We start from the raw sequence: 26,044 nt of genomic DNA on the forward strand, positions 1-26,044 counted from the left end.
CCTGCGGGCCGGGCGGGGACACGCCGGGGCCCCTGTGGGCTCCGGGCTCGGGCTGTGGGAGGAGCCGGGCGGGTCACGGGGCGGTGGAACCCGTTCTCACCCGGCACCGCAGTGACAAATTTGGCACGATCGTGCCAGTGCGGGGACATCCCAGGAATGCATCCCCCGCCGTCTTCTCTGTTCCTGCCCCCGGGTTATTAGACTTGCGCTCGGATGGGGCTGGTGGAATCCTTGGCTCAGGATTCCTGCTGGGGTGGAGCTGAGCCGCGGCTCTTGCCGGGAACCCCGGGCAGTCTGGACACCGCGGTGTCCCTTACCGTTCGGCCGTCGCGCCTCGGGGCCGGGTGACCCGGTACACAGCTGCAACCACTTCCCGAAGAATTTGCTGACGGGTTGGTTCTTCAGAGGAATTTGGTCTGGAAAAGCCTGGAGAAACCTGAGCCTGGCTGCTTCCTAGAGCAGGTCCGGCCTGGCACGCAGGCGGGGGTGATCTGCCTGCTGCCCATGCCTTGTCCCCACAGTGGAGCCCTAGGTTGTGGCTGGGATCCCTCGAGAACCACTCAGCCTTAGTGTGGGCTGGCCGGAACCGGGCTGCTTCAGGCTGTCAGACAGCAGGAAGCAGAGAGTGTATCTGATGTGAAATGAGAGAGATTTGGTTTATTACCAGAAGGAGACTCCCATGCCCCAGGCAGTGTGCCGGCAGCATTCTGTTCCAGGATCTCTGGTGACACGTGCTTCTGCTGTGACATAACCCACATTCTCAACCCCACCAGCCCAGCCCCAGTGCTGCTCGCCAGCCCTGCCTGACATGATGTACGTTGAGTCACTTGGCCTAGGACTATTTTTCCCTTGGCTTCGTCTGCCATAAACCCCAGATTGCTGTGGGGTGTCTGGGGGATCAGCCCAAAGCTGCGGTGGGTCAGTGGGGCCAGGAGCAGTGTGGTACCCCTGATTGGATGTGATGTGTTTCATTCTGATGATAGAGTTTTGGAGGGATGCCAAGGATGTGGGCCTGCCAGGAGCACCCACGGACTCCTGGCTTCTATGGGACCATCACAAGATGAGAAAACAGTGATGGGGAGCAACCAACCAGGAAGAAAGGAGGGGATTTTGGTGCTTTAGGCTCAGCCTTCAAAGCCCGGTTCCAGGAGCTTCACTTGGCTCACAAAAAGTGAGGAAAAAGGAGAGATAACTAGCTAGCACTGGTAGGGAGCCAGGAGTGCAATTTACCCAAGTGCCAGGCCATGCAGGGCTGTGATCACCCTTTTCCCTGCAAAGCTGTCAAGCAATGTAAGCCACAAACCACATTTGCAGCCATGGCTGTGTTGATTGACTTCAGGTGTGATTGAGCAGAACTCCTTGTTAAGCACAGGTTACATCTTCCAGCCCTCATTCATAGCTGCTACTGTCTATTAACACATTCAATAGTCTCATTAAGCAGGAGGTTTAATTAACTGCCACATTTGAGCTCCGTCTTGTTGAGCTGAGCTAAGCTGCCCTTGGCTTTCTGAGGCTGGGTTGTATTCCTCCACAACTGGAGCTGCTCCTACTCAGACCTGTGTTTGGATTTCACCTTTGGCCAGGGGTTCTCCCCAGTTAGTGGCTGATGCTGCCGTGATGCTCAGGTGAATTCAGCCACTCAGAGGCCATGATAATCCCATGAAGATAAGACACATCAAGTGTTTGGGCCATGGCACATGGGAGAAGGAACCATGTGTGGGAAAGGACAGCAGCAATGGGGCCAGTTCCCAAATAACCCAAAACACTGATGGGCCATTTTCAGCTGCGCCTGGGATTTAAGTGCTGGCTCTGCTCCTGTGCTGGCCAGGAGCTTTGAGAGCAGGAGGTGGCAATTTGGGCCAGGCTTGCTTCACTGCTTTGCCACCTGTATGGAGCAGAGGCAAGTGAGGGTGTGCAGGATTGCCTGAATATGCAGGCAGTCCATCCTAAAGTGGAAAGGGTGGTATGGCACGGATAGCTCAGGAAGCTCAGCACTACAGTCTGTCTCCTCTCTACTCAGTCTCTGACCCAGCTCTGGGGCTGCATGTAGGAAAACCTCAGCCCTTCCTGACTTTTTCCCTGCTCCCAAAACAGCTGCAGCCCCAGCTGCTCAGCAACTTATAGATGCTGGACCTGAAAACTTGTGACATGTGGGGACCGAACTCAATAGGCTGGACAAGGGGAGCCAGGGAGGGAGGCAGCCCTGAGCCAAGGGGCTGGGGGCCACAGAGGGGGAGTGGGACGTGAGGCTGAAGGCAGAGCTGGCAGGAAACTGCACTCTGCAGCAGGGGGCTGGGGAGGGGAGTTTGGCTGGCAGAGACAGATTTAAGGGGGCTGAAGCCTGCTGCATTTTCCGTTCGTTAGACATGGCTGGACTCACAATGTGACTGAGCAAAAGCCCTGGAACCCAGAACAAATTTGCAGGAGGGTGTTGGAAAGCAAAAGCAAATTTTTGCAGCGTGGTGAAGGAAACCAGATCCTTAGAGGGGTCCTGATTTGCTTGAGCTTCATGGGGGAACTAAATCCCACAAATTCCTTGCCGGGAGAGGAGTGGGCTGTGTGATCCCACCCCGGCATGGCATTCGGAGCAAGATGCAAATGCACGGTGTGTGTTTGTGCTGCAAAAGCATGCTGGCTCCCCCACTCCTCAGGGCCAATTCCAGAGGGAAACTGAGGCAGGGAGCAGCAAGGCAGCTTGCTGGGGTGGTCTAGAGCCCCAGCCCTGTGCACATGGGTTTTGCACTGCTGTGGCATGGAGCAGCCCCACCATTGCTCCCAATAGCTCCACTCCAGCCAAGGGAGCACCATGGTTTACACTCCAATACCCCCTTCACATGTGGCTCCTGGTGTGAGGCAAATGCAGACATTCCCCGGGAGTTGTGCCCCCATTTACTTACAGCAGCTGTTCAACTTTTCAGTCTATGTTTCCTAACTAAATTACAGGCTGAGAGACGCTTTTGACCACTTCCTCAGCCATGCCCACCTCTCCCATTCACTTGTCCCCAAGGACTGCTGCCAAGTTGGACTGCAAAGGAGGGGATCCCAGTCCCCTCCTGCCCCATGGATGGGGCGGAGCATCAGCCCAGGTCCCGCGCACGACTGGGGGTGATTCCAGCGGGGAGGTGCCGGTGCCAGGGAGCCGGAGCGGCAGAGCCCCGGGGCCAGGGTGCGGTGCGTGGCGGGACCCCGGCAGGGAAGGGGTGCCAGCCAGCCCGTGTCCCGGTCCAGGGACGGGCCGCGGGCCCGGAGAGGGGCGGGGGGATTCACGTTTCTCTGACATCACGGCGGTGCTGGAGCGGCCGGGGGCCAGCAGCCTTGGGGGCCAGCAGCCCCGCCGCCACGGCCACTGCGCACCCGCGGCCCCCGGCACCGGCGCCTCCGGTAAGTGGCGGCTTATGGAGGGGTGGCTTCTGGGGGACCCCAAGGGACGTCGTGCCCCTTTCCAACACTCTTCCAGCACCCCCAGCGCCTGCACCCCAGACATGCAGAGCCAGGGACTAACTTTGCAATTCCCCCGTACCCTTTCTCTGGCCCCCCACATCCATCGGGGGATAGAGCCTTACTCCGTACAGACTGGGGTAGGGTGGGCAGGGGGAGGCCTCCGGCAGGGAGACCCTCTGCCCCTTTCCACCCCGGGGGCGCCTGGTGGTCTCTGGTAAAGGGGTCAAATCTTCACGGTTTTTTATCTGGGGGATGCATATGTGTAACCCAATATCCGGGCCATCCCCACCCCAGCTCTGGGCTGTGTTAGCCCCGAGAGTGGGGGGTGTAGCTGGAGGGGCTGCAGCTTGCCCTCCGGTGCTGTTCCCAGCGGGAGGGGACAGCCTGTCTGCCTAGGTCCCCTCCCCAGCCCCGCTCGCTTATGCTGAGTCGCCCTGGGGCGGGGTACCATAATTTCACCCCATCTCAGGGAAGGCAAAGTATAACGGGGGCTAGGGAGGGATGTTCACAAAGGGATTTGGTTCATTGTCACCCTCTCTGGGGACAGGCTCTGAGATGCCACATCTCCCCCCCAGGGAGAGATGGGAAGCTCAGAGTAGATCAGCTTCTTCTTTCCCTGAGTTAGTAATGCAGGCTTGGGGTTTGAGGGCAGGGACCCCGCTGTGCTGGTACAGGTTGACCACACTGGGTCTGCTGTGAGTCCAGTGGCTGCTCACCTGTGCACTGAGCTCCTCCATGCTCAGCTTCAGTTGCCTGTGTGATAACTGAGGGGCTTACAAAACCTTCTGTGGAGTGGGCATTTTTCCCCTGCTCGAGTAGGTGGTGCCTAAAAAGAGGGGTTACAGCACAGGGAGGGAAGAAGAACAAAAGCCAGACATGATTGGGAGCATCCTTCTGGCTTGGCTGCCTCCAGCACAGAAAGAGAACCTTGTCTGAGCTCCATTGAGCTACTCCATTGAGCTTGTATGGATGGGGAGAGAGGAAAAAAAGAGTTTGTGACTCTTGCAAAGCAGTGGGGAAAGGAAAGGGGCTTGAGAGCAGCTTTCTGACAGGAGACCAGGAGCAGGGTATGGACGAGCTGAACCATATTGTAGAACAGCCTGTCCAGTGCCCTGCCAGCCCTGTGGCTTCCCAGGCTATGCTGGGCTCAGAGGAGGCTGGACTTTGCATGATGGGCTGGGGCCATCAGCACTATCTCTCCAGAAGATGCTCAGTGTCTCAGGGTAGGAACTGATTGGGTGCAAAGGCCATGACTGCAGGGCTGTGGGTGAGAGGGGCTGGAACCAACCCTCCCCTGCACATCATGCAGTGCTGCTGCTCAGAGCAAGCCAGCCAGGAGACAAAGGAGTGGGAGACACCTCCTGCACCAGTAACACACTTTCTCCCTCCTCACAGGCCAGGATGGCTCCCCAGATCTAGACAGGGAGACCAGAGCAGTGGCAGAAATCCCCATCCAAGTGACAGTGGGATTGGGATAGAGGAGCTGCCGTGAAGATGTCTGAAGCCAAGCCCCTCAGCATCTCTTGCCTCGTGCTTTCCTTGCTTTCCTTGCACTGGGCTTTGCTCCAGCTGGGCCAGGCTTTTCCCAGCACCTCTGACTACCTCCAGCGGGGCTGGCAACGGCTGCTGGAGGAAGGGGAGGGCTGCACTGAGTGCCAGCCCGAGGAGTGCCCAATGCCACGCGGGTGCCTGGCAGGCACAGTGCGGGATGCCTGTGACTGTTGCTGGGAATGTGCCAACCTGGAGGGACAGATCTGTGACCTGGACAACACCAACCACTTCTACGGCAAGTGTGGGGAGCACCTGGAGTGCCGGTTGGATGCTGGGGACTTGCGTCACGGAGAGGTGCCCGAGCCCCAGTGTGCCTGCCTCTCCCACCTGGCTCTCTGTGGCTCTGACGGCAAAACCTACGCCCAAATCTGCAGGTTCCTGGAGGCTGCCCATGCTCACCCTGATGCCAACCTCACTGTGGCCCATGAAGGTCCCTGCGAGGCAGGTAGTGGCCCTGGAGTTGTGGGAAGAGACAAACAAGGGGGTCTGGCTTAACTGTTTCACCTGGCAGCAAAGACACAAGGACAGGACTGTACTGGGGACTGCTCCATGCATGTCAGGTTCCCACTAGTCTCCCCAACTCTGCTGCTCTGTGGGAGCCCCTTGCAGAACCAGTACTTGGAGAAATCTGGGAGCAGCTTTGCCAAGAGGGAGTGGAGTTTATGGGAAGCAACAAATCCTGCTGGAGCAGATGGGGAAGTTCCAGGGAATTGTTAGCGAATTCTTGGCGGCAGGGCTGGGTTCACACTGTCATGTTGCTCCCGAGAAATGTGCCTGCCTCCTGCAAATAGAAACCAGGGTTGGTTTGGCTTGGCTGTGTGATTTCCATCTCCCATTTAAAACTCAGGTGGGGGCTGAGAGGGGAGAGTCTAGCAGGAAGGCCATGCCCCATCCTGCCCAGTCTGGCACAGGTCACCCAAGTGATTTCACTGCAGCATGAGGGGTGTCAAGGTTGACCTGTGCTCTGTAGATCATCATGTTCTTGACTGTTTCCCAGGTATATTTGGAGGTGGAAACCTTCCCTTGAACTCTGGCTCATGCTATGGGCCAGATCATGGAGCAGGTGTGCCAGATCATGGACCATCTGAGAAGGGTGGTCCCCAGTCTATCCCTCCAGGGAAGGGATGTGGAACCTGGAGCTGTTTGCTCCATCCAGGAGATGGGGACCTGCTGACTCCCTTCATTGCTGGCACGAGCTCTGTGTCAGAGCAGAGGCCTCATTTGGCTGGAAGCTCAGCTACCTCATCCATCCTCACCAGCCCCAGGCTGGATGAGCGCCCCTTGGCCTTTCTCCCACAGGAGGAGCATGCTCTGATCGCTCAGGAGAGCTTTGTTCTGTAACATTTCTGTCATTGCACTCTTCCTGCTGTGTGTGTTGCTTGAGCATCATTGCACAGGTGGGGAAACTGAGGCCAGCAGGGATGGATGGCAACTCTCCATGGATGGGGGGGAGGGGTTGGGGAGGGAGCTCCCAGTCCCAGCTGTGAGGAGGGACCATGTCCTTGGGAAAGGGGAGGGTCTGCCATGGGAGGGAGAGGAGACAGACATGGGAAGGGTCCCAGCATCCCTATGTGAACCAAGTGCTGCTGCTCCAGAGACCAGCCCAAGAGAGTCCATGGGACCTGCCAAGGGCGGGACCTCTTCTGAGCCCACCCTGCTCTCCTCTACCCCCCTCCCCAGAGCCTCAGATCACCTCTCCTCCCTATGACACATGGAACGTCACCGGGCAGGATGTCATCTTCGGCTGCGAGGTCTTCGCCTACCCCATGGCATCCATTGAGTGGAGGAAGGATGGCACAGAGATGCTGCTGCCTGGAGATGACCCCCACATCTCTGTCCAGGTGAGCAGTGTGCCCAGGGCATTGAAGATAACCCCAGGGTCACCCAGTGCTCCTCAGAGATCATGGACAACCAGACCTGAGAGTGGTCATATTCTGGGAACGGCCAAGCCTGGCTGCTTGGGGATGAGAAGGGATGACTGGGGGCTGTATAACATGAGGACTGACTGAGCCAGGGCTGGTGTCTCAGTGGTAGGAGCCATCAGCATAGCTCTTTTCTGTGATTTCCTCTAGTAATTTTTGAAGTTATTCATAGAGTCCTGCAGCAGGGAGTTTCCCATTTGCCTGCCTTCAGTTTGCTGTGTGTGCTGGCTTCTCTTGCAGTCTCACTGGCAGGGCTGGAAAGAGGACCTCTGAGTGCCTTACAGACTGGATTGTCCTCTGGTCCTACCAACACATTCAGGCAGTTCCTGCCCTTTTTTCCCATCAGCAGGGCTTCCTTCCCAGAGCTGGCAGGCCCAGGGGTCAGCATCCTGCCTGCGGCCAGCCCCAAATATAGCACCCAGCTGGGTGTACCTAGCTATTAGAGGGTGTGGGCAGAGGTAAAGGGGCCATGCACCTCAGCTAGGCACCAACAGGGAAGAAACTGTGGTGAAATGAATGGAGGGAGCCAGAGGAGCAGGTGGAACCTGCCACCATGGCCCCCTTCCATCTTTCTGTCCTTCAAGCCTCCCCACACCTTGTCGCAGGGTCCGACTGAGGATCTTCACCCCAGGCAGGACTACCCTGCCTGGTTGCAGGAAACTCTACTGTCCTCCACCCCTGGCCACCACACCATAATAGTAGCCTGCAAACACAGCTGCAGCCCAGCTGGGTCAGGAAAAGCTTATTTATTCCTGGGGATAAACAGAAAATAGCATGGCTGCTGCCAGAGCAATCCTGGGACCTCACTGCCTGCTGAAAGGGGACCTGGGGCTCTGTGGCACAGACTCCCTCTTGCTTCTGCCACAAGTGCTGACAGAAATCCTCCCTTCCCGCAGTTCAGAGGCGGCCCCCAGAAATATGAAGTGACAGGCTGGCTCCAGATCCAGGGTGTGCGGGTGACGGATGAGGGCACGTACCGCTGCTTCGCCAGGAACAGGGTCGGGGAGGTGGTGGCACTGGCCAGCCTGACCGTCTTCACTCCGGGTGAGCACCACGTCCTTATCCCCGTGCTCTCATGGGGACATGGGAAGCGATGTTTGGGCACAGTGCACCAGTATGGCAGGAGCTGCTGGAGCATGGGGCTGTGCTGGGGATGCCCCAGAAAACTGCTGGGCATGGTTTGGCTTTGGTCCTGGTGGGGAAGGGGACAGGCACAGCAGGGTGGAAATGTCACATTGTCCCCATGCTGCCATTTCAGACCAACTCAACCTGACAGACTTCTCTGTGCTGAAGTCCCGCATGACACCTGAGGACTACAGGGAGAGTGAGGAGGACTACTACTAGCCCAGAGATGGCATGTTTGGCTGCAGAGATCACCTTGCCCAGAGCGACCCTTCCCTGGGGCTTGGGGACATCTCCTGCATCCTCTGGCCCAAAACTCCTTTTCTGAACAATCCTGGCATAGCAGCCTGTTTTTTGGGGTGGGGGACAGGGTGACACAACCTTTTGGGGTACTGAGGGATGGGATACTGGCTGGTTGGCAAGGGCTGGGACCAGGGACAGCTCTGCCTGGAGCAGGGTGGATCTGTGCTCTGGCACTGAGCGGAGACACAACGGCAGGTAGGACACTGAGGGGACAGCTGTGTTGTGTGTGATAAGGACTTGGTGCAGGGGATGGAGACAGCCCCCTTTGGGAGAGTGAGGCCAGGGCATCCTGTATGAATAATTTTTGGGGAAGCTGGAGCAGTGAGCTGGGACCTGACTGTGATACCCAGTGTGTCACCCCTCCATCTGCTCTGTATCCCCCAAGCACAAGGCATCCCAGCTTATCCCCAGAACCTGAGGAACCTGCTGCCAAAACACCCTTCTCTTCTGTTTTGTTTTTAACCAGAAAAGTAGTGATTTGAGGAAACCAGGCTCTTGTGGCTTTCAGAGCTGTCCTTCCTCCAGCTGAACCACCCTTGTGGTCAGAAATACTTTGGCCTTTTTTAGACTGACTTCATTTTTCCCTTCCATGCCTTTGACTGACTTCATGCTTTCCTTTGTCATTTCAGTTGATGTTATTTAAAATATGCATGTAGGTCAAAGCCAAGGCTGGCTGACTGTCCTGCACCCACAAGGATGATTATGGGGGTGAGGGAGAGTGCAAACACTGTGGATGCTACCTAGTCCATTGTGGGGTGCTTGAGCTGGGGAGCCCTCCTGCCCATCCCAGTGCTCACAGCTGGTCCTGGTGTGGGTCCTGCCCTTCCCACCCCACCTGGGAATGGGGGTGCCCAGCAGACAATCTCCTGTGCAGGGGTGATGCATCAACTCCAGTCACTGTACTCCCACGTGTTTGGATCCCATCCCACTGCTGCCTGTTTTCATCTTGGGTTCCTAAATTCTGTGACACTGGGGTCTCCACCCAGGTGACCACAGCTCTGTCAAGTGTGGAGCAGCTCTGTGCCTAGTTGGTGAAGTAAAGGGATGTCCCAGTTTCCACTGGAAATATATTAAAAAAAAAAAACAAACAAAAAAACAAACAAACAAACAAAACAAAAAAAACCCCCAAAAAAACCAAAAAAAAAAACCCCCAAAAAAAACTCCCACAAAACCACAGCCTACCTTCCAGAGCTGGTGCTTTAGAGCAAACTTTCATTCGGGGAGCAGGAAGGAAGCTCAGAACTGCACTGTGCTGCTCACTGCCCAGACAGGGCTGTCAGGACCCTTCCTCTGGGCATTCTGGGGCTGAGCTCACATTCAAGGGGTGCTTCATCCCCCAAGGCAGCAGCATTTACAGGACTTCTGGTGCTCAAAAGCTCTATATGGACCAAACCACTCCAAGTTACTCAGTCCCAGCTCCAGGGAGGTCCAGAGCTGCGGCAGAGAGCCAGACCCCATGAGAAAGGAATTGGCCAGACCCCAGGCAGGAGCAGGCAGGATGCAATAAGGCTGGTGCCTTGAGTCCCGTGCTACTCTCCTTCACATGTTTTTTCTTTTCTTTTCTTCCTTTTTCACTTGAGAGCTGGCTCAGATGACACAATTACGGCACTGAAACCTGAACAAGCAAATAAAAGGGATTTGTCCGGAACTGGCAGCAGAGCAAAATTCCTGCAGATGGTGAGACTGGGCCAGTTCTGGCCCCCTGCACCACAGCTTGATGGGGCACTGCTGCCTTGCCTGCTGGAGTGCCTACCCTTTCTGGCAGAAAACCCCTTCTCAGCCAGAGAAATGCAAAAGCCATTGATGCCTCAGCTTCTTCTTCAATCTAAGAGCATAACAGAATCCTCCTGGGCTGCTCCATCAGATTTGGAGGGTGTTCAGGAGGGACCAGGGACAGATGTGTACCATTGGCTTTTATTTTGCTTTTTTTGGGTGTAAAACATTCTTTCAGAGAAGCTGGGCTTTTTTTTTAATCCATTCTGATCCCCTTCCTGTTTTGCACACAAATGAGCTGGTGTAACTGGGCCACACTCAAGCTGAGGCTGCCACGGGGAAATTCGAGAGCGTCCTGGAGCTTCAGCAGTCAAGAGCTGCTTGCTGGGCTCCCTGCCGGTGCCCGGGGCTGGCCCCCAGCCAGGGCTGCCATGCCAACCCTCCTCAGGGCCAGGCTTGCCCTGCCTGTGTTGGCACAAATCCAGGTCGTGCCGGGTGTGGGTGCAGCTTTGGTCTGGCTGGAGAGCGTCGGATGCGGCACACGCTCCATCCCTGGCTCTCCGTGTGCTCTGCAGGACAATGCCCTGCCTGGGCCACTGCATTTGGGTCTCAGTCCTTGCCCCCCTCTGCTTCACACCCAGTGCCTTCATACCCTGTAGGGAGCTGGCAGGGAATGCTGGTGGTTCCTGCCTGGCAGGAAGAGCAGTGGGGATGTGGTGACTGAGAGAGGGGGGAATTTGAGCAAAAGCTCTTGGCCAAAATTAACCAAACCAAGGGCTGTGTGTCCCAGACTCCTCAGATCCCACTGTCTGACTGGCAGGCTGGAGCTCAGCCAGTAGTTCAGCTCCACTCCCCCTAAGATGAAGGGCAGCAGAGTGGCTCCAGGGGCACAGAGAGGGCTGCTGTCTCTTCATCCCAGCTCCCAGTCTTGCCATTTCCAGTCGCTTAAAAATTAAAGAAGCCAATATTGCTGCACGGCTGGAATTGGTCACTGCCACAGAGCTTAATTGAGGTTATTTGTTGGCTCTAAAAACGTTTGGTCACTTCTGCTGCTGGCTGCTCAGATGTTTCCTGCAGCCCCTGCCCCAAGGAGGGGACACCCCAGGTTCTGCAAAGCCTGTTCTCAGCTCCAAGCACCCAGAGGGTCCCAGGGACCTGACCAAACCTGGTGTCCCTGTGGGTCCAGAGGGCGTGCCCCAATGCATGCAGCACCAAATTCCTTTGCTGGCCCATCTTTGGTGCAGGTGCTTTCTGGGGGCAGAGGGAGCTGAGCAGCTCCTGCCAGCCCAGCTGACTGCACTCAGAGCACCTGATCAGGTGAGCCCAGAGGTCAGGCTGATGTCAGGGATGGGGACAACTGGACTGGGAAGTGTTGACATGGCCACTGGCCCAGGCACAGCACCCACACCTCCAGGCCACCTGGGATGAGAAGGGTGCGGGTACTTCCCAGGGCACCAGAGGTCACTGCGACCCTGGGTACGAAGAAGGGGCCGCTTGTCCTGCCAGGACCTGAAAGTCCCTGGAGATGCACCCTCTGACCAGCTACCAACCGCAGGGTTTTGCAGTCTGCAGGGAAAACCCACCAAATCTGGCAAGTAAATACACTCCTGTAACAAAAACATTCTGCACCTTCCCTGCCCTTGGGGGTGCTGGGACCTGCCCCTGTCCGGGCCTGGGCAGGAGGCACATGGAATCATAGAGTAGTTTGGATTGGAAGGGACCTTAGAAGTCATTTAGTTTCAACGCCCCTGCCATGGGCAGGGACACCTTCCACTAGACCAGGTTGCTGAGGGCCCCACCCAGCCTGGTCTTGAGCACTTTCAGGGCTGAGGAGTCCACAGCTTCTCTGGGCAACCTATGCTGGTTCCTCACCACCTTCACAAAAAATAATTTCTTTCTAATATCTGACCTAAACTTACTCTCTTTCAGTTTAAAGCCATTCACCCTTTTTCTATCAGTATGTGCCCTTATCAAAAGTCGTTCTCCAGCTCTCTTTATAGACCCTTTAGGTTCTGGAACGTGCTTTAAGGTGCTCCTGGAGCCTTCTCTTCTTCAGACCCAACTCTCTCAACCTGTCTCCAGCCCTCTGAGCATCTTCATGGCCCTCCTCAGGACTCGGTCCAACAGGTCCCCATCCTTCTAATGCTGGGAGCCCCAGAGCTGGACACAGCACACAGGGTCTCACAAAAGCAGAGCAGAGGGACAAAATCGCCTCCCTCACCCTGCTGGCCGTGATTAGCCGTTAAACAGTGCCACCTCCCGGCAAAGCCACCGGCCGTGCCGGGCCCCGCCGCTGGGCCGGGCATTGCCACTGTGCAGGCATTGTCACTGTGCTGGGCATTGCCACTGTGCTGGGCATTGCCACTGTGCAGGCATTGCCACTGTGCTGGGCATTGCCACTGTGCAGGCACTGCCACTGTGCCGGGCTGTGCCACTGTGCTGGGCACTGCCACTGTGCCGGGCGTTGTCACTGTGTGGGCGTTGTCACTGTGCGGGGCCCTGCCACTGTGCTGGCCAGCTTGTGAAGGCACATGGGGCCTTGGGCACCCCTGGAGCACCCCAACCCGCAAATCCATCCATGCCTGCTCCGTGCCCTTTCCCTGCCCCTGGCAGAACCTCTGCCTTGCTGGGAGGGGTGATCACAAGGGACATGAGTATGAACTGTCCCTCGGGATGATCCCAGAGCCAGAGCATCCTCTGACACTGGCTTTGGATGGCTGCTGCAGGCAGAGCTGGGATGAGGCAGAGCCTGGAGATGTTCAGCTGCAATCCTTGGATGTCTGCATTGAACTAGTGCTGTAAAAGGGTAAACACCCTTCATGGCCACCCTGACAATCCCTGCACCCCATGGGCATCTCCCATGGGAGACAATGGCTTCTGGCAGAGGCTCATTGAGCCTGAGCTGATCACTGGTCATGCCTGGATGGAAGCAGCACTGTAACTTCTGCAAACAAGTAAACTGAGGCACAAAGCAACTATGTGTGGAGAACTCAACCAGAGCCAGAGAGACCTTCGCAGCAGAGTGACCAGCTACCCCCCAGGACTTCTGTCCCCAGCCTGTCCCCACCCCTGTTGGGAGTGGCATTTTCCCCCCTGTCTTCTGCACAGCACCTCTTCACCCTGCTGCAGTGGCTCAGAGAGAAAATAAAACAGCAAGACGGCTTCCCTGCCTCCACCCAGCATTTATACTGCCTGATAAACAAAATGGAAATAAATCCTCCTGCGTTTGCAGCAAATAGGTCTCCATGGGGGGTTGCTTTCAATAATTCAAATGCTGTTGCAGAGCAGAGCCCACGCCAATGGGTTTTAATAAACACAGCCGTAATGTGACATGCAATTTATTATTAAGCTTAAAACAGGAAGCAAAGAGTTTAATAAAAGCACCAGGTTCCCTGTATCAGTCACAGCAAGTGGCGGGGTGCTGGCTGTGGGGGGAGGCTGGGCAAGCTGACTGCAGGGACACGCAGAGCTGAGTTTGCTTTGCTGTGTGCCCCTCAATCTGGCACTGCAGGAAATCCTGGGCAGTGCATGGAGATGTGAGCCAGACCGGGGGGAAATGGGGATTATTGCAAGGACGGGGCAAAGTGTGGAATGCTGCACCCTGTATGGCTGCCCAGCCATCCAGGGAAGAGCTTTGCCCTGGCATCATAGCTTGCTTGCAAGGTCAGATTGAAGCCTTGGGCTCAATCCCTCTCTGCAAAACTTTCTCACCCACATCCCTTCCTAAGTCAGCTCCACCTGGGTAGCCCTTTTCTGCTCCACCCTTACCACCCCTGGGCTGCCTTTAAAAGGAGGCAGAGGGGAAAGCTGAGCCTCCTGGAGACGGAGAGGCTGTGCAAGGTGAGATGATGTGAGGCATGGGGAAGAGCTGATGCCTGGTGCTGCAGCAAGTATGTGTGCTGTCCATTGGGCTGCATGGGTGGCTCCTCCAGACATGGATTTGTTCAAGGGCTGGTGAAAAGCAAGAGCTTGTCAGGGAGGTGGCTCAGCTGGGGTGGCTCGACAGGTCCAGCTATGTCTGGAGGCACCTCTGTGTACAGGTAAGGGCTGAAGGATGTTGCACCATCCCATATTCATCACCTAGCAGGATCCAGATGCTGCTTTCTCCCTGTCCTTGCTGTAGGCCTACCTGGACACTTGAATTATGGCACTTCCCCCCTGTGGCTTTTTTGCCTCCTCTCCTTGGTCTTGCATCCTAACTGTGCCCTTTCTGTTTGGGAACAATCCTGCCAACCCCAGTACTCACTCCTGCAGAGAACAGCACAGCAGGTGGAAGAGGTGTGAGAAGTGGTGCAGGGACTGCCCATACTGTTTCCCCATGAAAATGGGGTTTGGATGACTGCCCTGTGGTCTGGTTTGAGGAGTGGTCTCAAGGAGAAGCAGTTCCCCTGATGCAAGCTTTGCTTGTGTTGTATTAGACAGCAGATAGTCCCTTCTCTACCAAGGCTGTGGGAGATGGGGAGCTTTGTCCCAGTCCAGCCAAATGACAGTCTGGGGCTAAACCAGCTCCAGGCACCTGCAGCTCTTCCAGCAGAGCAAGCAGCCTCCTATCTTAAGGGGGCTTTCCAGCCAGATAAAGCCATAGAAGCAGCCTCTGTCCTCCAGCCTGGCTGAAATGCTGGCAGGGCTGTGCGTGGGGCAGCTTTTGTGGACTCTTTAGTTGGTGTTGACAGCAGAGGTTTTATGCTGGGATTGATGCAGGGTAACACCCTCTGCTTCTGCCAGCACCGGTGCCTCCTGGAGCCTGTAAAAGGTTTTAACTTGAGACTGTTTTTTTTTTTCTCAGCTGTGTCTGTTGAAAGCTCCACTTCCTCTGGCTTGAAAAGCCCAAGAGCTGCTGATGTGACTGTAATCCATGACCGTTATTGAGGCTGTGAGTGGGATGTTGAATCTGGATCCAGTGAAGGGACATAGTATCTTGCCTGTCCCATTGAGGGGATGATCCCTGTGCAGATTCATCAGGAGCAGCACCAGCCCAGGGACGCTGGAGGTTTCCTACACACTCCTTGCATCATAGGTGACTTTTTGACCTTCATCTGTGATCAGCTGGGGGAAAGACATATCCTTAGTAGTGTGTGGGGATGGTCCTGGTTGTATCTCTGCTTGTGTGCTCATCTGATGTCCTGGGTTTGCTCCCTATGGTCTGGGCTTTCCCCTCTTCATGGGCATGGAATCTGGGGCTGGGGTCTGACTCCATGGAGAGAGGGGGATGAGCTGGAGCAGGCAATAATCCATGTGAGGGCACAACCTGCAGGGAGCACAGGTACCCTTCAGGGAGTGCCTGGGGTGCGTTATCTCAAAGGCAAGGAGGTGCTCAGCAGGGACCTGCCTTATCAGAGTGCTGGTTGCTGTCTCTCCTCGCAGCCCTTTCTGCCCCGGGGCTGCTCTCTGTCACTTCTCTGCTCCATAACAGCTGGAGGCAGGCGGAAATGGGAGCCCCTGTGCCTGGTCCCTGCCAGAGCACACCGCTTCGGAAGTGGGGGGGTATCTGGCTTGCAATTACTGTGCCTTTGGCTTGGCAGGCCTGAAAGTGTGAGTGATGGGGTCTCTGCAGAGCAGCCCCTGAGCCCTGGTGACTTGGGAAGTGCTCATACCCATCAGCAGCTTTCCCCAGCTGCCTGTGCTCTGCTGGTTTGAGAATGTGGGAGGGGAGCAGGGGACAGCAACATTGGGCTACTTGTAAGAACCCCAAATATTCACCTGGCTGGATGTTAATATTCAAAACCCAGCCTGAGTCCTCCCATTTAATAACCTCCCTCTCCCAGCTATGGCTGTGAGGAGAGGCAGAAGCTGCAACTTGCATATCCCACTCCCCCCATCCACCTTTCCCACTTTGCTGCCGCATGTGGACGTATGTGGTGAAGGGCTGGGGTGGCTGTTCAGTGTCTCTCCAGGACACCTGCTGGAGCCAGTCCTTCCCTCACAGAAGAGTTCAGGTGGGAAGAATAAAACAGAAACATTCTGGGTTTGCATCTTAGCTGGTGTCAGGGGGACTAGGAAGGTCCAGGGAAGCCTGGTCTGGCATGTCCTGCAAGTACAGCTGCAGACAGTGGATTGAAAGCCTCCATGCCTGCAGATAACAAACCATCAGCCACCAGGCTGCTGTGCTGCAGGATGGGAGTGGCAGTTCCCCTGCAAGCATTTTGGGAGGGAAGATGCTGCCTTCCCTGCCCAAGGATGGAGGAGCCAGAAACTAGTGATGCCAGCTCAACAGGGAGCTTTAAACATGGAGAAGGTCCAAAAGCACTGAGCCCATGAGGATGGTATTATCAGAACTTATCCAAAGATCCACCTCTCTCCCACTGCCAGCTTCCCCTGGCCTTGGGGAAGGAAGGGTTAAGCCGCAGGGCTCAGCAAAACAAGTGCTCTCTGAAAAGTCAGCCAAGCTACCCAAATGCTGGCCTCCCCTCTGCCCCCACCCTTATCCATCTCTCTTATCTGCCCTGGGCAAGAGCAGGGCATTTCCCCTCCTCCGCTGATGAGGACCAGAGCTGGCGACAGGCGGAAGCTGGCTAAGAGCACAGGGCTCAGGGGAGGCCATGGCCGTGGTGTCCCAGCTGTGGGGTGGCCTGTGTGGCTGCAGGGCAGAGATGTGGAAGGGTGGTATGGTCCACCATGGGGCTGGATCCACTGGTGGATTCCCTATCCCTGGCTGTCTCACACCCTGGGTACTCCAGCAGCACCTCACTTCTGTAGCACGCACTCAGTGGGCCGCTGCGTCTCAGCCCCCCTGGAGAGCCTGGCTCACATCAAGGGGGTTATCAGCTCTGCAAGGGTTAATTCCCCCTGGGCACTGCCATCTGAGGGCACAGCAGTTTGGGGTGACTCATGCAGTCCAGGCAAGCTGGGGCACAGCTCTGTCCGTGCTGGGGGTGAAGGCGGAAGGAGGCAGGGGTGTTTCACCCAGTGAGGGCTGCAGTGGGAGCAAGGTGCCAGGGCATCTCTGGCAGCGTGAGCCCTGCCGACACGAGGCAGGCTTGGATGGGCTGTTTAATTAAATGTGAAGAGCTCTCACACTTCACAAGCTGCAGCCCTCGCTGCAGCCCTCGCGATCCTGGGGAAGAGTCCTTTTATTAAAAGAGAGGCTGTGGCTCTGCCAGGCAGCCATCAAACGGCACATTTAATTGTCTCGGCTCCTTTAGTTGTCGCGCAGGGAGGGATGTGCTCTGAGCCCTGCAGCCTTCACTATCCAACCTCCCCGGCAGGCTCACGTGCTGCCTGCATCCTGGGTGCTCCTGCTGCCCTCCAGGAGGGCTGGTGAGGAGTACGTGGGAGATGAGCCTCCATCCAAGGTCAGCACTGGGGGCTTGTTTGGTGCTCTGATGGCCCAGCTACTCAGGGTTGAGCTCTGGGGTTCAAAAGGGCTCGGGAGAATGCCTGGAGAGAAGGAAGCCTTCTGGGGCCGTGGGAGCTGCCTGATAGTTACAGGGTAACTAAATGACAGATTTAAAGTATCTTCTTGCTTATTCCCATGGCAGAACACTTCTGGCTCTGAACCTACCCTGGTTTCAATGTGACAACCTCAGTGTAAAGTCATGGGACAGGCTGGCAATGGGTGAGGATAGCTATGCTGTACCTTTCCTCCAGGAACTGAAGTCCTTGGAAATATCTTCTGGGCTCTGCAGCATCCCAGCAGCAGGGAACTGGCCTGTTCAGGGTGCACATGGAGGGAGGACGGACCTCTGGGTGGTTTTGCTTTGAATCTGCTGGGTGATATGGAGAGGCTGAACTTGGGTTCAGCTGCTGGCACTGAGTCCATCATCCTGGAGGAGAGGCTGTTTGGCTGAGTGATGGAAGATGCCCCTGGAGGGGGAGTCACAGCCTTTCCCGTGTCTGTGCAGGAGCAGCCATGCCAAAACTCACCATTTGGAGAGGAGAGGGGGAAGAAAGAAAGATCAAGAGGGGGAGGAAATACATTCTTTTATCAAAGCCTCCTACTTCAAAGCTGTCCAGCTGAAGTGCTCCCCTTTGGTTTAATTTGAAGTGATGTTTCCTTCAGCATCTGCAGCTAAATAGTATCAAGCCATGCTGAAATGGCTGGAAAGCCTGGAAAGGAAAGGCACTGTTTGGGAATGGCTTGAGGCAGACTTTCCAATTAGGGTCAGCCTTGAAGGCCTTTCCATAGGGATGAAAACTGCCAATGATGGCATTTCTCATCCCCCAGCTCCTAGCATGGAATAAAATCTAAACCCTTTTGGGAACAGGAAAATTTCTCATCCTGGGTGCCTGGGGTGGCTCCATCCCTCTCAAGTGGCTGCAGTGTCTGTGCCCTTGAGCAAGGGGAAGGCAGAAGATGGAGACGTGGGTGCTGCTCTGCCCTGAGGAACCAGTGCATCCCCCAGGTTTGTTGCTTCCAGCCTGCAGCCTCCCTGAAGAAGTTTTGGCAGCCCCTGAACACAGGTGAGAGCTAAACCAGATTGCAGGGGTTAGCAGGGGAAGGGGCATGAATCCATCTTCCTGATGAATACCTTCAAACCCTCTTGGAGTGGAAGAGGAAGGCCACTGCTCCCAGTGCCTGGAGAATTTCTGTGTGGGGGCAGTGGGCAAAAACAGCAACAGTAGGGCATGTGCTACACTGTCACAGCATCCCTTCACTACAAAAAACCAAAAACAAACAAACAAACAAACAAAAAACCCCCCCCCAAAAAAAACCCACCACTGATTGGGAGGCAAAGCAGCTGGCTTTTCCTGGGAAAGACCAATGTTCTCCTGTCTGCTGCATAGGAACTGATTTTCCCCAGCTGGCTGGAAAGAAGCTACTTTGAAAGCAGCTGTGCCCTGTCCATGCAGGGGGCAGCAGGGCTGGGTACCCCCTGGGCAGTATGTCTGGTCACTGGGAGGACAGAGGTGATCAAAACAGGCCAGCTGCTCTGTAGAGAGGAAGAGGGGCATGTCCTGGGAAACAGAAAGGTCATGGTCATCTCTTTAACCTCCAGAGGCCAAACCAAGGTTTTAATGGCAATGCCTGTGCTAGCACTACAGTCACTGACCGGGAAGGACAAGTCACCTCTTGTTGCACATGGAGAAGGGATGCTCAGAGATACCTGTCTGCTGGGGGCTGCTCGTAACAGCATCTGCAATGCTTCTTCCACCCAAAAGACTTGAGTGTTGTTCCAGCCAGAGGCTGCTTTAGGGAACAGGACTTCAGAGACTCATGATTGTGGCCGAGCTGGGACCCTGATCCCAGATTTTCTTAAATTAACTCTCAAAGGGGAGATGCTCAAATACATGCTTGTGTTTGCAGTGATGGGAGCTCTGTGGAGCAGAAAGCAGCTGACCATGTGCTCTTTCTCATGCTTTCCTTGATATTTGGGAAAAGGTCTCTGCCAATCTGGAGTGAAGTTTTGAAGCTGCATGAAGAGGTGAGCAGGAAAATAAATTCCTTCCACAAGAGTGGGGTGGAAGAAGCTGTAATTTCTCTTCTCCCAGTCCAGCAATCCCACGTCCCCCACTGCAAATCCATTCCAGCACTGGTATGGCTGCTGCTTTCTCGACTCTCCCTCCTCCTCACCCCCTCCTCTCCTTCCCCGCAGCTCCACTCCACGTGCTCCCAGCTGCTCTAGGATGATACAGGCAGGCGCAGAGTTCACGGGAGCCGTACCTGTGCTTTGTCTTCATCTGTCACCCCTCCTGACAGTCAGATCCATCTTAAACTGGGAGCGAGAGGGGAAGAGAGGGAAGCAATAATTAACCTCTGTGCAGGCCGTTCCCAAAATGCTGCAGTCTGGTGATGCACGAGGAGACATCCCTGACACTTTTATTGCTACTCCAGCGTCGTTCTGTGTCTGTAGGAGGTGATTTGGCTGGGCTGGGATACCTGAGACTTTCATTATGGTTGAAGAGCTGCTGGCACCCGCAGCCAGTCTTTATGGGTGCATTAGTGAGGGCTCCCCACCACCCTTGCTGGCAAAGCTGGAGGGCAAAACTCTTTTGAGGGGTTTGCAGGCTGAGCAGGGGTTTTCATAGCTCAGTCCTTGGGATGGGCACAAGGTGTGTGTTGGATCTGGGAGTCGAAGCTGTTTCTCATGTGAGTGCAATACAAGTGTGCAGAAGCAGAGCTGGTGTGTCATTCCAGCCCCAGGGTGAGCTGCCAGGATGTGCCTGACATCTATAGCAGGACCCCAGGTGTTGTGGAGACTGTGACAGCCTTGTCCCACACCTGAAAGTTTCCTTGATGGGGGTATGAAGTGGGGAAGGGGTTAGGTATTTTTGGACCCCGTTTTCATGCTGTGCTGGACCATAATGTCATCTTGGCAAGGGATAATGCTGAACATCCCCCTGGTCCCTGCAGCCTCCTGCCATGGGTGTTTGTGCCTGTCCTGGCACTCTTGGAGTCAAGTGGCCTCACAGCCACCTCCCAGCAATGCTGGGATGGCAGGGACACTGCACAGCTGACAAATGTCAGCCACTCACCTGCCTGATTAGGGCCTGGTAGCAAAGGAGCCCAGCAATTAAAGCAGCATCAGTGCCCAAGCTCCATGAGATTCAAAGGCAACAGTTGTTCTTGTAAATCCAATGGAGCTCATGGACAAAACCAGCCTAACCCTTCATGGAAATCAGGAAAAGTCATCCAAGCATTGGTGTTTGGCTTGGTTCTTCTGCAGGATTGCTGTGCTGTCAGCTGGAGCAGTGACTGTGTTTCATAACATGCTGATACCTGTTCAGCAGATGTTGCACCCTCACCATATATGAGAGCAAGTTAAAAATTAGTGCCAAAAGCACTTGCAGTCAGACCTTGAGTTGTGCTGATCCAAAGTGGCTCATGGTCAGGCTGGTGGTGTATAAAACTCCTGGTCATTCATGTGGATGTGCAGAGGCTGGGGAAGGATGGGACAGCACTGACCAGAGCTGGGAGCTGGGTATAGATCCAGATCCTGGTGTGGGATGTGCTGTTGTGCAGTGTCTTGCCATGTCCTGGACATGAAAGGTCCTGTGTGTGGGGAGGAGACCTGAAAGGGCTCCTTGGGATGTGTCTTTAGACTAGAACTGGCATGTCCTATTTGCCCATAAGATGGGTTGCAGCTGCTGTTTCTCCCCAGAAACACTCCCAAGCTATCCCAGGACTTTGAGCAGTGGGAACCTATTATCAGGTCCCACTACTGTTCCCAGGGTCTGCAGAAAGGTGCAGCCATCCAAGGGCTTGAGCCTGCTGGATTGAAGGGTCAATGGGACCCAAACGAAGATAAAAACACTTAAAAATAAGATTCACTTGTTTCAGCAGTGAGAGGGGCTGAAATAAACCTTTCCACTAAAGTTAGAGGTGGTTTAGCCAGCTCTTGGGATCTGCAGAGCAAACTGGGATCCTTTGCCATGTGCTTTTATCATAGGGATTCTTTAGGCAAACCCAGCTTAGAGCTGTCAGTGTTTGTAGACAGGTTGATATGACCCATCCTGAATATTTCTGAGACAACTACAGAGGATCCTGGCATCTCTTCCAGCCTTGAATTTTCTAGTTGCAGTCTTGGTCCTGGCAGATTGCATACTCTGAGTCCTGGCACCGATGTCTTAGAAACTGTCAGCCCCATCAGCGTCCCCAGACTATTTCTAAGGGGTCTATGCAAAGTCATAAAGAAAGACAGAGGTGGCTTCTGCCATTTGGGCCAAATTCCTAGAGGAAGACACTCTGCTCTAAAGAAAATGTAGTATTTGCATGTAGGAAGTTGTTGTTTGTATCAGTTGGAAACAGGAAAATTGAGGCAAGGAGGATGAGGCTGACTTACCCAGCTGAGGGAAGGACCTGGTAGCAAGCCCAGAGACAACTCAGAAGTTTTATAAGTCTTCCAGCTGCAAAAGCATCCATTGGGAACAGGTCAGCACACTGAAGAAAATCAGCCCCAAAGTTTCCATCTCAACCTTCAGGGTCTAGTTTGCCAGTGGTGGGGGGGGGAAATGCTTCTGAGCCCCTGAAATGTCCCAACAGGCTGCAGATGAGACCATGCCCAGTGCTGCCAGCTCCCTGGCTTTTGAGAAGCAGGAAGTCTCAGCCTTTCCCTGCACAGATGGGGGTTTAATCAGGCGCAGTTCAAGCACATGGGTGTTCAGCACTAATCCAATTTCCCTCCATTCATTAGGGTGGTTATTCATCACTTGGGAATCATGAAAGGCTGTGAGTCCATGTGGATGCTGGAGAGTGGCAGCGCTGCTCGATGCGGGCGTGTGACCATGAGCTCCTTCCTTGCTGCTGAGCCTGACTGTGGGTGGGGATGGCAAGAGCTTCAATCCCTTCAATCCCTTCACAACAAATTGCAGGGCAGGCTTGCTACACCAGGCTCTGGGGATCAAGTCATCTCAGGATTGCCTAGCAGTCATATGGGAAAATGGCTCACACACAGGTTAATGCGTGCAGACAAGGAGCTGCTGAGCTGGGAGAGGATCTGAAGTGACAGAAACTTGTGGCCCTGCTGTGCTCCACCAGACCCATCTCCCAGTCTCGGTGATCCCACAAAACAGAAGGTTTAACAAAATGCTCCCAACCCAAGCTGGAGGAAGGCCACGGTCTCTGAGAGCAGAGCTGTGGGGAGTGTGTGAAGGAATGGCCATCCCTCCAGGCTGGTCACAAACCAGGTACAGCACCACCTGGAACGGCCTCTGGTGAGGCTGCACAGGGAAGGCACCTGCCTTGGGTGCACATTTGCTTCTTACAAGGGTCTGGCAGGTGCACTTCCACCTCTGCCAGTGGTGCCTGGGTAGACAGGGTAGGAGGCTGCCAGAGCATGTCATGGTTGTGCTCTGGGACCCTGGCATCCAGGAAGATAAGACATGCATTTCCCTCTGTTTCTTTCCCCCATATGTGAAGCTCAACACCTTTGCTTTCCAGACAAACAGCAAAGTTTGCAGAAATATCTAATATCCCATTCAATTCCTAACTCCTGTCATCAGTGTGAATATTCTGGCCATTAAAGGCAAAAAAAGTAAATTATCCTCCATGGTTAGTGTAAATTTTGGTGTGGTGTGAATGAAAGGGGCTGAAAACATGGAGGAATCAAAGGCTGTTGAGTGAATGCAAGCGTGGGTGTTTTCCTGGAGCCTTTAATCCCCAGTGAGAGTAGATGGTCCTTGAACCATGGCTCACAGGGATGAGAGTTACTGCCCTGCCCCAGGGAACTAAAGACTAACTACCACTAACTACTAATTAGTGGCTGGAGAGATATTTGGTAATTCTGATTATCATGAGGTATCTGGGGACCTCTGGGTCATTGCCATAGGGCATCTGGGCTGTGAGCAGGTATTTGATCATGTTCTGGGTGAACCAAACTGGCTCTCACATCCTGGTCCTGCAGACACACTTGAGGGTCTCAGCACAGACTGCTGGAGGGGCAAAGGGCAAAAGCTGCTTACCACCCATGGAGCTGATCTCCCATGCCTCTGGCCATTCTGTTTGTCCATCCTGTGCCCTCTTTGGCTGGGAGCTGGGTATTAATGCATCTGAGATGCTGTGCTCCTCTCAGCCTAGAAGGTGAACCAAGATTTGGGGACCTGAAATCACCCCCAGGCTGCTTATTGGCATCGGGGCTCCTTGGCCTTTTTCTTTCCTTTCTTCTGCAGGATTTCTCCTCCAAAGCACTGACCCTCAGTCCCACCACCTAAACCCCTCATTCATTCAGTCTCCAGCTCACGGCATTTTCCAAAACCTCGCTGGCATCTCTGCAGTCCCCTGCCCTCCTTGAGTCCATCTCCCCTCCCTGTGCATCACCCCACTTCCCAAACCCTGGCTGAGCAGCAAGGCACTAACGCCGGCACCCTTCTACCTTCCAAAAGAGGCTGGTGGTGGTTTGATGGGAGTAATCCATCTCCATCATTGTAATGACCGTTCCCATTAATCGGCCATAAACTAATAAAGTAAGCACTTTCCCCTCCACACCCCCCCCCCCAACTTCATTAAGTCTTTAGTACATTAATATGTCTTACTTAGTGTCTGCTTTGGCCTCTGGTTTTGTGGTTGGTTTTGGTTTTTTTAGTTTGTTTTGGGGTTTGGGGTTTTTGTTTTGTTGGGGGGGGGTTTGGTTTTTGTTTTGGGGTTTTTTTTTTTGCTTGTTTGTTTTTCTCTTTTTTGTTTTTTTAATTTTTTTTTCCCTGTGAGTAGCATGGGTTACTTGCTGATGTTATTCCCTGCAGCACTGAGGAAGCTTTGACAGCCTAGGTCATCCTTACATCAGCAGGAACATCATGCGTGCTGATGAGCTGAGAAGAAAGGGACATGGACAGGGATTGGGGCGGGGGAAGGAGGGAGGGAGGAATAAAAGATCCCGTACACCTCCAAATTAAATTTGTGATGCCTGGCATCAGATGGGCCCGCAGCCAGAGATTAATTCGACTGATCAAGTTATAAAGAGCGCTGAGGCAGGTAATCAATCTTGGAGCTGTCAGGCGAATAGGCAGCAGTATTAACCTGGCAGGACTCACACACACACACACACGCTGAAGCCTTTTTAATTCCTTTCACATTGACTATTATTTCCCAGACCTGTTTATTTGGAAGGGCTGGGGGGTGGGGGGTGGTGGTGCTTTGCTCTCTCCTCCTCCCTCCCTGGCAGAAATAGCCCCATTCAAGCAGAGCATCGCTCTCTCCCTCATGCATCCACCACCTCTACGTGCAAAGGGGAAGTCCTTGGACACGAACTTAGAAGGCTTTAGCATCAGTTTTCCAATTGCATTTTCTGCTGGATACTGAGAAGACTCAGGCTAGGTTTCCTTCTCTTTCCAGACTGTGGTGGTGGTGCTACTCTTCCACACCAGCCCTCTGGCTGTGACTGATCCCAGGCTTGTGGTGCTCTGCTCAGGACACCCCCCAGTCACTCAGAGTCCCCGTGTGACTCTGGAGGCTCACAGAACAACGGTTCCACTCTGGGCCAGCTGCAAACTGGAGCTCTTTGGGGCTGAGTCAGCAGAGCCCATAGTGGATGAAGGCCAGGAGCTCTCTTTGGAGGTCTTCCTTAGGAATGGGGTGTAAGCAGATTAGCTGTGGTGGGAGCTGGGCAACTCCCTGCTTGGCCTGAGGCCTGGGACTAACAGCCCTGCTGGCAGCAGAGGGGAGTTCCATCCGTATGGGCTGGAGATTCCTGTGCTGGCCAGGTGCTGGGCAGAGACCTTATCTGGTCCAACTTCACGGGTGGGTGGGGCAGGTCAGCACTGGGAGTCTAAAGAGCCTTGGATCAGCTCCATGGAAGGGAGACTTGCAGGCAAGAGCAGGGACAAAGCCAGTCAGGGACACAGGAATGGGTTTCAGGAGAGAGCTAAACTTGGGGCAATTGGAAAGATGACAGAAGAGAGTTTGGGGTGCTCAGCCAGCAGAGAGCACTGTGGTGTGTCTGTGGAACCACCTGTGCTCCCATGGAGATTGTTGGCCATAAACATGGGCTCAGCTGCTGGCTGTTCATAGCAAACCAGCCATGGCATTAGGAGACCGTGGGACCTCCTTCCATGAGGAGAGCAGGATGTAATCCCCTGCTAACTCCTCTCTGGCTGGGGACATCTTCTTAGGTGATGCAGTCAAGCAGCAACGTCTCCATGCACAAGTCAACTGCTGACAGCCACCAACAGCTGTCGTCAATACAAACTTGTTCACCTGGTCAAATACACAATGCCCCATCTGGCATCCTCCTGGATCTGGGAGGGTATCTGGGCAGGTGAACAGGTTTGTATTGATGCTGAATGCTGAGCATGGCTCAAATGGATGGGACTGGGAGCTGGCTCTGCAGGGACCTACACCTGGTGGCTGGTGGCCCTGCAGACCCTGTATGAGTGCTTGTTTACTGAAAATACTCAGGTAAAAGTTGTCCCCATACTGCAGCTCTGCTGGTTAACCCAGCTGGCAAAGGGAGGAGCGGCCTCGCTGAGCCCCTGTCCTTTGGCTCAGGGCCATGCTGTCCCATGTCTAGGCAGGCTGGAATTTTGCAGTGGTCTTACAGTACTTTCTAAGTGCCAAAGCTGCAAGCTGTCAGCATGACACAAGCAGGACATGTGACTCGGGGTGCTGGGAATGCTGTGTCCTT

At 54.6% G+C, this 26,044-nt stretch overlaps 1 protein-coding gene across 1 annotated transcript; it reads left to right on the forward strand.

The window, feature by feature from the left end:
• Positions 1–3,295: 3,295 nt before the first annotated feature.
• KAZALD1 (Kazal type serine peptidase inhibitor domain 1) lies at positions 3,296–9,432 on the forward strand. Its single transcript, XM_053983788.1, has 5 exons — positions 3,296–3,381; positions 4,837–5,437; positions 6,673–6,833; positions 7,811–7,958; positions 8,173–9,432. Exons 2-5 carry the CDS (start codon positions 4,936–4,938, stop codon positions 8,256–8,258), a joined length of 897 nt encoding a protein of 298 aa, XP_053839763.1. The 5' UTR covers positions 3,296–3,381; positions 4,837–4,935; the 3' UTR covers positions 8,259–9,432.
• Positions 9,433–26,044: the final 16,612 nt, after the last annotated feature.

This window comes from Vidua macroura, chromosome 8 (genome assembly GCF_024509145.1).
Source record: "Vidua macroura isolate BioBank_ID:100142 chromosome 8, ASM2450914v1, whole genome shotgun sequence".
Lineage (NCBI taxonomy): Eukaryota > Metazoa > Chordata > Aves > Passeriformes > Viduidae > Vidua > Vidua macroura.